Consider the following 13,162-nt stretch of genomic DNA (forward strand, 5'->3'; position numbering starts at 1 on the left):
AATGTGGAAAGGCAGCAGGAGTAGATGATATTCGACCAGAAATGCTCAAGTATGGAGGTATAAAAGTTGTACAGTGGGTGCACTGCATAGTTCAGAAGGCCTTGACAGAGTGACGAATTACAGATGATTGGAGTATAGCTCTCATAGTACCCATATATAAAAAGGGAAATAAAACTGAATGTGAGAATTACAGAGGTATTTCCCTACTGAGTGTTCCTGGCAAGATCTATGCAAGTATACTTGAGAAATGGTTGAGAAGAATTGTGGAAGAAATGCTTGGTGAAGAACAAGCTGGATTCAGGCCAAATAGAGGCTGTCAGGATCAGATCTTCACTTTATGACAAATAGTCGAGAAAGCATGGGAATACAACAAAGATCTGTATTTAAGTTTCGTCGATTTGGAAAAGGCATATGACAAGGTGCCAAGAGAGAAGCTATTCCAAACGCTACAGTTGTATTGTGTCAGTGGGGCATTATATCAAGCAATACTTAATCTTTATTTGAGTTGTAAGTCAGCAGTTAGAATTGAAAGAAGTACAGGATGATGGTTTAATGTTAAATCTGGTGTGAGACAAGGGTGTACCTTATCCCCTCTGTTATTCATTATCTATATGGATCACATTATGACGGAATGTGGTATTAAACCAGATTTCAAAATTGGAGATGTTAATGTCAGCTCTTTGCTTTATGCGGATGATGTTATACTTCTAAATAAATCTGCTACAAGTCTGCAAGATTCCCTGACTAAATTGAATAACTGTTGTAATAGATTATGGTATGAAGGTCAGCAGTAAAAAGACAAAGACAGTGAAAATAGGCAGAAGCATTGAAAATATCAACTGCATTGTGAATGGAAAACCTATAGAACAAGTAAAACATTTCAGCTACTTAGGCACGATTTTTACTGAAGATGGTAAATTAAATATGGAAATAGACAACAGAATCAACAAAGCTGGCATGGTAGGAAGTTAACTGAATAAATTTATGTGGAGTAAGAGAGAAATTAGTCAGAACACTAAATTAGCTGTATACAAGACAGTGTTCAAACCAGTTTTAACTTATGGATCTGAGAGCTGGGTCAGAAGTGAAACACTTGACTAAAGACTAGACACCGCAGATATTAGAATTCTGAGAAAGATTAGAGGCATGAACAGATGGCATCAATGGCAATATCATATTAAAAACGAGGATATTAGAAAGAACTTGACATTGTCAGCATCCAGATATGCATTAGCAGTGCTAATCTCAGGTGGTATTGTCACTTAAACAGAATGGGACGAGGAAAGATTAGCAAAACAAGTGTTCTTTGCCAGTTTGGCAGGGATACAACCTAGAGGAAGACCAAGATATAGGTGGATTGATGTGGTACAAAGTGCCTTAAATGAAAAAATATAAGATCTGATAATGTTGGAGTCTTGACAAGTAACAGACTGATTTGGAGGAAAATTGTAGATAGGAAGTTAGTAATGATGTAAATTTTTCATGTAGTACTATCATATCATGTATATCCCTTGAGGATACATTTCAGGAATTTAATGATGATGAGAAGTTTACATCGTATGTTCACAAGATGAATCGCATGTCTGTCAGTATACCTGCATCCATATTGTCTTAATAGATACAAGACACTGTAGATGTTATCCAAATTACTAATACTAGACATCAAAAATGAAAAGATAATGTGAAAAAGAAATTCATATCTATTTACAGGTATAACAATTCATGCATTGATAATGAAGCAGCATTATGATTGCTTTATGGTAACTTAGTGGAATTGATATGATTGCCGAAGCAGTAGTCTAGTGTATACAGTAATGTATGAATAGTTATAAAATTTTTATTTTATGCTGATTAATTAACTAATAACGGTTAATTTTATGCAGTTATGATTTAATACTGTATCTTTGTTTGTTTACATTTCTCTCGACTGCAAATGGCCAGGAACAGTCTGTTAGTGTTTGTATGTGTGAGTTTTGATAAATTTTAATTTTTTTATAATGGATTTGTGTATATTTTATAGTAGTAAATTATAAAATAGACTAGTATCTACATATATTTTATGCATTCGTGACAAACCTAACTTTTTCTTAATTTTTTCGATATTTCTAGGCTATGTAGTTCGTCAAAAACTGCGTATAAGTAGAACTGCGCAGTTCAAACCCGTGTTCTTCAAGGGTCAGCTGCATATTTAATTAATAAAAATAGAAAAAATCCTTGGCCCACCCAGCATATCATTATACTATGTTTAATAATGTTTGTCGGTGTGAATCACATTAGTGGTAGCAGATTTTTCAGAAATATAATTAGTAAGATACATTGGTACTACATCTTCTCATGTTTGTTGTCTTTCTTTAGTTTGAAAATAGCTGTTATTGAGGTGCCTTAGGATTAGTCAAAGATGTGAAAGGAAGGCTGTTGGTTCTAATTCAAGAGTGAATTTGATTCTTTGTTAGACTGAGTTAATTCTTTGGAAAATTTATCAAGCACGAGTTCCAGATTACAAAAATTTCATTAATTTAACAGAACCATATGGAAATGGTTGGTAAAAGTAGTGTTTCAAATGTGCTGTACCAAGTGTTTCATGCTATCCAGGTTGGAAAGATTGGAAATTTCATTTACTATTACTGTTTCGTGACACCTCCAAAGACTCATCGAGGAAGAGCATCTACTCTAAAACTCTGTCTCCACCACCAGTATTTTTTGTCTGTAAATTGTGTGTGTTCTGAAGGCTGTGATTTGTCTGTATGCAGGATGAAAAATCCGAGTTTTCGGGTATTTCCATTCTTTTTTTTTTTCTTTCCTTAACATGAATAATAACTGCCATTAATAATAAAATCAGATATTTGCACAGCATTAGGAGGAAAATTTTTCTGCAATGATTATGATTTATGTCAGTGAATAAAATAAAACAGTATAATAAAACTAGTAAAGTGTCCAGTCTCCCTATCTGGGCAAATGGATGGGAAGGAATATATACACATAATTAAGAATACATTGATAATCTGAAATTATTGATATTGTATTGTGTTTTGTACGTGTAACTTACTTCATCTCTAAGGGGATCCAATATTTGCACATATTAATTAATTAGATAATCTGTACATTTTGCTGTTTAAGAGAATCTGACCTTTCCTACAGTCAAATTTCCCCACAGCTATATCATTATATTTATCTAAATTCAGATATTTACTTATATCATTATAAACTGAAGCTTTTGTTTTATGGTGAAGGCAACTTTATTCTGATTTTCAAGCATTTTTGCAGGAATACTGAAATTTTCCACATAAAGAAATTAGGTTGCTAAATTACTATGCTAAGAAATATGCTGATAGCTCTGTTAACTAGATAGACTAAAAAAGGTGCACTCCTCAGACTTCCCAGTGTATATTATTTGCATGCGATGCTCAGATATTTTTAGCAACCAGGTATTGTTTTCTGTGAATTTTATGAATCAAGCACTTGGTGAATTATGAATCATGCCTAAATAATCTCTTAGATAATTTGGAGTATGTTATGTGTGTGTATACATATAATTGGGCTATTTTTAAGTTTATGGAGTATGATGTGTGCATGTATGCACGTGCGCACTTTTTTTTTTGACTAAAAGTTTATTGGGTTATGCTTTGACTTTCTAGGCGTGATGATTCAGATAAACGGACTTCAAGAGGTGCTTCTGGAAGATATTCCGATGCCCGTCCACCTCCGAGTGGTTCACGTGATTCAACTTACAGCAGGAGTTCTGGAAGGGTATGTGTTACAATAGGGTTTAATAAAAATATTTATGACACACAAAACAAATGCAGGTATAATTCATTTCATACTGATATTTTTTTCTCATATGTATATTTTTGAAAATAGATATAAATGAGGAGATTCTTGACAATCATTTGTATCAGCTTGTCAATTGTTGTTGAGTATTATTGACCTCAATAACTATCATTTATTAGATTATCATTATAAGCACCTTTTAGTCAGCTAAATTCATTGGCCACATAGTAGTAGTGCTTAATAAAAGTGGAAAGTGAGAAATTGGGCTTTCTGAAATAGCAGCTCTGTGTAAGAAATGTGTATTAGATATACAGTACCTGAGAGTGAAGAAAATTGGAGTCCAGTATATTTCAATCAAGTGATTACCTGCACAGCCGAACGAACCAAGGTACATTCTAATCAAAACTGTTTTGATTTGCTTGTTTTTTTTTATGTTTTTTCTCTTTTCAAAGAACATTTCTTTCAATATTTCTGCTTAATAGTATACACACACATGACTGAAGAAACAAAATAAATCATATTATTTATCAAGTGGAGTAAGATAAGGCCAGAGCAAAAAGATAACTGGAAATACATTGTGTCCAAAACCTAGAGACAAACACTATTTTTGAATAATTCAGCTGCGAATTTCGACAAATCAGCTTGTGGCAATTTGGTTAACTGATGATTTTGAGTAGAAAGCAGGTACACATTCAGATTATCGAATTGTGTGCAAAGGGATCACATGATAGCACTCAACAGAACAAGAGGCAAAGACTGTGCTAAGCAAGCTGTGTTTGAAGGAAGCTCTTTCCCTTCAAACACAGCTCGAAGGAAGCTCTTTTCATGAAGTCATAAAGTTGGAAACTTTGTCTTGTAATGTCTCCAAGACATCATCCAGGTGATTTCATGCATGGAAGAATTATTGGAAAACTTGAAGAAGGATGCAGAATTGCTGATATTGCCAGAGAGTTTGAAATCTCACATAGCATTGTATCCAGGCTCTGAGCAGGATTTCAAGCCAATGCAATGTGTTCCACACATTTGCTAAGAGGTTGCCCTAACTCTACCATGGAACATGAAGACAGATTTTTGGTTATAATAGCAAAATGTAATTGATGTACCACAGCAGGTCAGCTTGCAGGTCGGCTCCATTCAAGCACAGATATCTTGATAAACTATGTAGGACGTCTGCAACAAGTAGGCTTATACACTTGAAGGAACGTTGTCTCCATCCCTTTATCCACAGCTCATCATAGAGCACATTTTCAGTAGTGTTGCATCTATAAAAATTTAACAAGATACTAGTGAGCTAATAGGAAAGATTAAAATGATTCATTCCTCTGATTCTAGATGATACTTGATCTGTCTTGAAAGCGGAACTACTTATTATCATTGTAGTGTATTAATCGAGTATGGATAGTATTTAAGAACTTGAAGTGATTATTTAGCAGTGGCTAATGTCCATAAGACAAATTGTTTGAAATGATTATAGATGATTGTGACTAGTTTAATATGCAAGACAAACATAGTAGGTAGAATATTGATTAGAAGTGTATAATGTGTATATTATGTGTGTTAAATCTCTAACTTAAAAGAAGGATTTATTGTTCCTGCGTTAGAGTATTAATCAGTTTGATAAAGTTTGATTTAGCATGTCATTGAACTAATTGAAAGTGTATAGTATGTCTTTAGATTCCAATAAATATGTTTTTTCTTTTATACCTGAGCTTTGCCTGTGATATGAACCAAACTACCACTCATTAATCTGAACCATAGTGTGTGTGTGTGTGGGGGGGGATTGAAAGAAAGGTATATCATGTTGTTATAGAGGTTACGACTGCAAACCAGAATTTACTTAGCCACAGTAAAGTATTTAGTTTATGAGTTTAAGCACTAAATTTATTCACCTATGTGCACCAAGAGTCTGGAAAAGTCTCCCTGAATAAGAGTCCCCTCTATTCTAAGATATTGGCTGGCGCAGCTTTAAAAAATAAATTTGTCAATATCTGAAGAGGAGATGGCCCCAGAAAGAAATTAGAGGATTCGTTTCTTTTAGCAAGGAATAACTTTACCAGTCAGGGTAAGCACGTGAGTAAAATTAGGAATCGGCTAGAGATATAGAATTTACTTTCCTTATAGAATGAACACGTAAGAAGTGATACAGATATTAGAGTCAGGGAAATTTTGTAAGTCTTGTAGTTAAAGTAGAGAGGTAAATTCATAAAGGAAATAAAAGTAACAATATATAATAATAGTGCAGACCACACTAGAACATAACACTACCATACTGGCTTTATTGATTATGTTGTCTATTTCCATATTTAATTTACGATCTTCACTGAAAATTGTGTATAGGTAGCTGAAATGTTTTACTTGATCTATAGTTTCTCCATTCACAGTTGATATGCAGTTGATATTTTCAATGTTTCTGCCTATTTTCATTGTCTGTGTCTTGTATTGCAGATTTTCATACCAAATTCATCATCATCAAATTCCTGGCATGTACTCTCAAGGGATGTACAGGTTATGATAGTACTAAATGAAACTTTCATCATTACTCTTATCTACAATTTTCCTTCAAATCAATTTGTTAACTGTCAAGATTTCAACATTATCAGATCTTATATTTCTCTCTTCTAAGGCACTTTTTACTGTATCAATCCACCTATATCTTTGTTTTTTTCCTGCAAACCTCACAGAAAACACTTATTTTGCTAATCTTCCATCTCTCATTCTGTTTAATTGACCAAACCACATGAAATTAGTTCTGCTAACACATTCCTGAATGCTAACAATGTTAAGTTCTTTTGAAATATCCTCATTTTTAACCCATTTTCTGCCAGTTTTTTTTTAAATTATTTTCTTGAATGAAGTAATGTGTTTTGCATGTAAACAAACATGGGATATCTAATTTCATAATATTGAAAGTAAAAATATGATTTTTATTGATTTAAAAAAAATCCCCATTTGGGGATCACTGTACATGACATGTAAATAATTATATCATTATTTTATAAATGCCATTGAACAACACAGTCTATGTGTAACCTGACATCACACTTTACACATTGTTCCTAACATTTTTCTTACAGACTGCACCTTTTCTTTGTTTTCCATCTAATGTTCTCTCTAAATAATGCCCTGCAGGATTTTTTTTTCACTTCTTCTGTTACACGCTTCTGTGAATTCACACTGTAGGATGGCTTTCCACTATTTTTGGGATCAGATTAAGAGTGTATATTCAAGTAGGACCTTGTAACCATTCTTCTGAAATCCAATAGTGGCATTTTCCCATTAGCACTGCAGTATATGACATAAGCATTGACTATAGCCATAGCCACCGCATTAGTGAAAATTGGAAAATACCATTTCTGCCTCTAATTTTTATGTTTCTTCTCAGCTCTAGACCATCTTGACACTCGTCCCAACGGTAGAACTTCCAAACGATTTGATAAAATTTTAACAGTGTTATCTTTCCAAACAAGACCGACCAAATTGTATTCTTATTGGTTAAACCAAAATAAAAAATGATGGTACAACATGACAAAATTTCATGCCGGCTGGGGCATCGCCCGGTTAAACAAGGCCCCCGTTGTTTTCGCCAGGGAACCAGGGCGAACAGCGAAAAGTCAGCTACTGGAACAAATCTGAAAACAAACCCCAACTCAACATCACCAGAGTTAAAGATCGGTACTATCAATGTAAGAAGCCTGAATGGCAAAGAAATGGAGCTAGCTGAGGAATTAGATAAGTACCAGATCGACATAATAGGGGTGACTGAAACAAAAAAGACCAAAACTGGTGAGATCTTTCTGAGCAATAAATACAAAATGTTATATTCAGGCAATAACAATCAAGGAAAAGAAGGAGTAGCCATAGTATTCAACACAAAATACGAGGCTAATCTTCTTGAATGGCAGTCAGTCTCAAGTAGAGTAATGTGGGCAAATATGAGAATGGGGAACTGGACAATGAGACTTATTTGTGCCTATGGTCCCACAGAAGGTTCTACTAAGGTAGAAGTGGAGGAATTTTTTGAGGCTTTAGAAAAGCAACTGACACAATGAAAAAGGAAAAGTTGGTCCTTGTTGGGGATCTAAATAGTAGAGTAGGAAATGATTGTGAGACATACAAAAATATTTTGGGAAAATTTGGAGAAAAGAGCAAAGCTAATAATAATGGCAAATATCTGTTGGATTTCTGCTCAGGACATGGACTGGTTATTACTAACACCATGTTCCAACATAAAAATGTGCACAAATTCACATGGAGAGAAGAGGCTAGGAATAAGAAAAGTCTCATTGACTATGTTATTGTTGATAGTGATGTTTTCTCCCTGGTGCAGGACACCAGAGTGTACAGAGGATTTGAAATTGGAAGTGATCACTATTTAGTCTTGAGTAGGATAAAATTGAATTTCATATTGAAAAGAATAACATGCAAGATAGTTTTAAAGCGAATAAAAGTTGAGCAGCTCTCAGATGTAAACTGTAGACTAAAATACAGAAAGATTATTGAAAAGAAAATGAAAGAGTTTGAGAACAGGAATCAAACCTTGGAGATTCAGTGGCAAACTCTGAAGGAAACATTGATTGATTCTGCCAGAGAGGCATGTGGTGAGGTTGTGTGCAAAGATAAAAAAATCAGAACTCCCTGATGGACACAGGAAGTTAAAGAGGCAGTGAAGGAAAAGAAGAAAGCATATCAAAAGTTCCTGGCAAATAAGTCAGCTTTTACTCTTACAGAATACAGAGACAAATGTAAGAAAGCTAAACAGTGTGTAAAACTAGCTAAACAAAAGTCATGGGAGGACTTTGGCAAGAATATAGAAAATAAATATCAAGAAGGTGGCAAAATATTCTGGAGGTTGTTGAAGAAGCTTAGGAATGGAGGAAAGAGTGCTGTAAAAGGAATTAGAGATGATAAAGGTGAAATGAAAACAGGAGAAAAAGATATCCTTGAAGTATGGAGTAATTACTTTGAAAAACTGCTAAATGAAACAAGCAGTGATGATAGCACAGTGATAAAAAACACTGACCAGGCATGCAGTCAGGAATACATATCCATACTTGAAGTAGAAAAAGCCATCAAAGGCTTGAAATGTGGAAAGGCAGCAGGAGTAGATGATATTCGACCAGAAATGCTGAAGTATGGTGGTATAAGAGTCTTACAGTGGCTGCACTGCATAGTTCAGAAAGCCTGGACAGAGGGACGAATTCCCGATGATTGGAGTAGAGCTCTCATAGTACCCATATATAAAAAGGGAAATAAAACTGAATGTGAGAATTACAGAGGTATTTCCCTACTGAGTGTTCCTGGCAAGATCTATGCAAGTATACTTGAGAAACGGTTGAGAAGAATTGTGGAAGAAAAGCTTGGTGAAGAACAAGCTGGATTCAGGCCAAATAGAGGCTGTCAGGATCAGATCTTCACTTTACGACAAGTAGTCGAGAAAGCATGGGAATATAACAAAGATCTGTATTTAAGTTTTGTCGATTTGGAAAAGGCATATGACAAGGTGCCAAGAGAGAAGCTATTCAATACGCTGCAGTTATATGGTGTCAATGGGGCATTATATCAAGCAATACTTAGTCTTTATTTGAGTTGTGAGTCAGCAGTTAGAATTGAAGGAAGTACAGGAAGATGGTTTAATGTTAAATCTGGTGTGAGACAAGGATGTACATTATCCCCTCTGTTATTCATTATCTATATGGATCACATTATGAAGGAATGTGGTATTAAACCTGATATCAAAATTGGAGATGTTAATGTCAGCTCTTTGCTTTATGCGGATGATGTTATACTTCTAAATAAATCCGCTACAAGTCTGCAAGATTCTCTGACTAAATTGAATAGCTGTTGTAATAGATATGGTATGAAGGTCAGCAATAAAAAGACGAAGACAATGAAAATAGGCAGAATCATTGAAAATGTCAACTGTGTTGTGAATGGAGAACCCGTGGAACAAGTAAAACATTTCAGCTACTTAGGCACATTTTTTACTGAAGATGGTAAACTAAATATAGAAATATACAACAGAATCAGCAAAGCTGGTATCGTGGGAAGTCAATTGAATAAATTCATATGGAATAAGAAAGAAATTAGTCGGAACACTAAATTAGCTGTATACAAGACTGTGTTCAAACCAATTTTAACTTATGGATCTGAGAGCTGGGTCAGAAGTAAAACACTTGACCAAAGACTAGTGACCGCAGATATGAGAGTCCTGAGAAAGATTAGAGGCGTGAACAGATGGCATCAATGGCAATATCATATTAAAAATGAGGATATTAGGAAAGAACTTGACATTGTCAGCATCCAGGAATGCGTTAACAGAGCTAATCTCAGATGGTATGGTCACTTAAATAGAATGGGAGAGGAAAGATTAGCAAAACAAGTGTTCTCTGCCAGGTTGGCAGGAAAACGACCCAGAGGAAGACCAAGATATAGGTGGATTGATACGGTACAAAGTGCCTTAGACGATAGAAATATAAGATCTGATAATGTTGGAGTCTTGACAAGTAACAGACTGATTTGGAAGAAAATTGTAGATAGGAAGTTAGTAATGATGTAATTTTTTCATGTAGTACTGTCATATCCTGTACACCCCTTGAGGGTACATGGCAGGAATTTGATGATGATGATGATGATGAACAAGACCAAATATTTCATTTCTTTCGTCAAACCTATAATCAAAAGACCCACGGAATTCTTTTTTCATTTCCCCGTCTGTTTTTATTGGGCATTTATTCATCCTATTATATCTCACTGTTCCTGTTGCAGGTATATTTTTCTCTTTTAAATTTTTTATCAAATCAAAACTTGTGAAAATGTTATCAAAGTAAAAGCAGTGCTCTTCTGGTTTGTCTATAGTTGCCACCTTATTCAATATTACCGCCATACCTAACCCATTCATATCTGTTTCAGAATTACTTAGTTTACCTTCATAGATTTCCGCGTTATAGCAATACCTGATCTCTGCGCAACACATAACCCATTGCTTGAAACCGAAATGAATGGGCTTGCCCCTAATAAATTGCTTTAGATAATGGTGACCATAATAACACACCATTTGTTCATCAATACTAATATTATGGGAAAATACTCCAAATTGCATGAAATTCTTATTCAGCTCATCAACAATCGGTCGAATTTTGAATAATTTGTCCCTCTTTCCATTTATTATTGGTATATCTGTATTGTCACTAAAATGCAGGTTTCTCTTTATTTCAATGTACCAATTTTTTGACATACATTTCCGTACACTTCCTATATTTATGCCTTCTTCTGACCAATACATCTGCTTTTGGGGCAGAGAGTGATATCCAGTTAAAAGTAATATTCCCAAGAATTTCTTGAAGCAGTCTGCCGAGAATGTAAATTGGTGACGATTATTTTGAGCTGCATAAGATATACTATGTTGTATGATACGATCTACTAGATTATCTGTAAAGAACATTTTTAAAATTTCTACTGGGGTTTTATCTTTTACTCTTCCTATCATGTTTATTTTATGTTTGCATTCTTCTTCACCATCAGTAGAAATATTGAATGATGCTCTTTCTCGATTCCATTCCGATATGGGTTTTTCCTTTTTAGGTTTCTTATTTTTTGGAACTACACTCTTCATTACATCTTGCGCCATGAATTTCTATTGAACCTGGAACGTCATCTTCAAGAATATTGTCATCTATATCTTCCAAATCTGAAACATCATCCATTCTATACCATCAAGGTCTTCATCTGTCAAATCAAGTTCGTTGTCCCAATATTCTTCATGTTTTCTTAGCGTTAAAAACTTTTTTTCCACTCATGATTATGCTGAAAAATAAATTGAATAACTATAAAAATATTCTTAAGAATAATAATTGTCATAGAAGTAATAAAAAATCGCAATCTTGGTATTCATAAGATAATATTTGATATAAGTCGAAATGGTAAATCATTTTACATTACACGGGCCCCAAATGGGGATCATCATATTTTTCAGCTTATCAAGTAATGAAATTTGAAACTTGCTCAATTTTCGTACTATGTTATTCAGAACACAACCTCTATCAAGAGAACTATAGGTTCTCCATTCATAATGCAGTTGATATTTTCAATGCTTCTCCCTATTTTCACTCTTTGTCTTTTTACTGCTGGCCTTCATACCATAATCTATTACAACAGTTATTCATGGAAAATCCTCTATAATGGAAAATTATTTATTTCGACATAATATATGAGATTTTCAATTATTGAATAGGCATATATGAAAATAGCGTCACTTACTGGCAAACTTTGAATCAATATCATTTATTACACGTATTTTTTAATCAAACTAAAAACTTTCACTACATACGTTGAGAGCAGACTTTGATGTAACACATAACCTTAAAAATACTCAAATAGTTTAATATTAGTGATGCCAACATAAAAAAATATTGCAGTTAATGGGTTAATATGATATTGCAATTGATGCCATCTGTTCATGCCCCTAATCTTTCTCAGGACTCTCATGTCATAGTAATCTCAAGTCTTTGGTTAAATGTTTTACTTCTGACCCAGGTCTTTCTCCTAACCACCTGGCAGAGAATACTGTTTTATTTCTAACCAACCGCTCAGATCCATAAGTTAAAATTGGTTTGAACACTATCTTGTATACAGCTAATTTAATGTTTTGACTAATTTCTCTCTTACTCCATATAAATTTATTCAGTTGACTTCCTACCATACCAGCTTTGTTGATTCTGTTATCTATTTCCATATTGAATTTACCATCTTCTCTAAAAATCGTGCCTAAGTAGCTGAAATGTTTTACTTGTTCCACAGGTTCCCTGTTCACAACGCAGTTGATATTTTCAATGCTTCTGCCTATTTTCACTGTCTTTGTCTTTTTACTGCTGGCTTTCATACCATAATCTATTACAACAGTTATTCAATTTAGTCAGGGAATCTTGCAGACTTGTAGCGGATTTATTTAGAATTATAACATCATCTGCATAAAGTAAAGAGCTGAGATTAATCTCTCCAAGTTTGATATCAGGCTTAATACCACTTTCCTCCATAATGTGATCCATATAGATAACGAATAACAGAGGGGATAATGTACATCCTTGTCTCACACCAGATTTAACATTAAACCATCTTCCTGTTTAATCATAGAGGGAAATACCTCTATACTTCTCACATTCTATTCTATTTCCCTTTTAATATATGAGTACTATGAGAACTTGGCTTCAATCATCTGGAATTTGTCCCTCTGTCCAGGCTTTCTGAACTTACAACTCTGAACTTTCTACCTTCATACTTGAGCATTTCTGGTCAAAATGCTGTTGATGGCTTTTTCTACTTCAGTATGGATATGTATTCCTAATCGCATGCCTGTTTTTTACCACTGTGCTGTCATTCCTTGTTTCACATAGCAATT

At 34.3% G+C, this 13,162-nt stretch overlaps 1 protein-coding gene across 1 annotated transcript in view; it reads left to right on the forward strand.

Annotated features, from left to right (window-relative positions):
• The window catches only part of LOC150109732 (eukaryotic translation initiation factor 4B-like), a 221,831-nt gene that overhangs the window by 151,666 nt on the left and 57,003 nt on the right, over positions 1-13,162 (forward strand). Inside the window, exon 11 of the mRNA XM_090409900.1 lies at positions 3,636-3,747. Within this exon, the coding sequence (XP_090266026.1) occupies positions 3,636-3,747 (112 nt within the window). The remainder of the gene's footprint in view (positions 1-3,635; positions 3,748-13,162) is intronic.

The sequence above is a fragment of the Typopeltis vanoorti genome, chromosome 2 (genome assembly GCF_054136105.1).
Source record: "Typopeltis vanoorti isolate ZY-2024b chromosome 2, IOZ_Tvanoo_1.0, whole genome shotgun sequence".
NCBI lineage: Eukaryota > Metazoa > Arthropoda > Arachnida > Uropygi > Thelyphonidae > Typopeltis > Typopeltis vanoorti.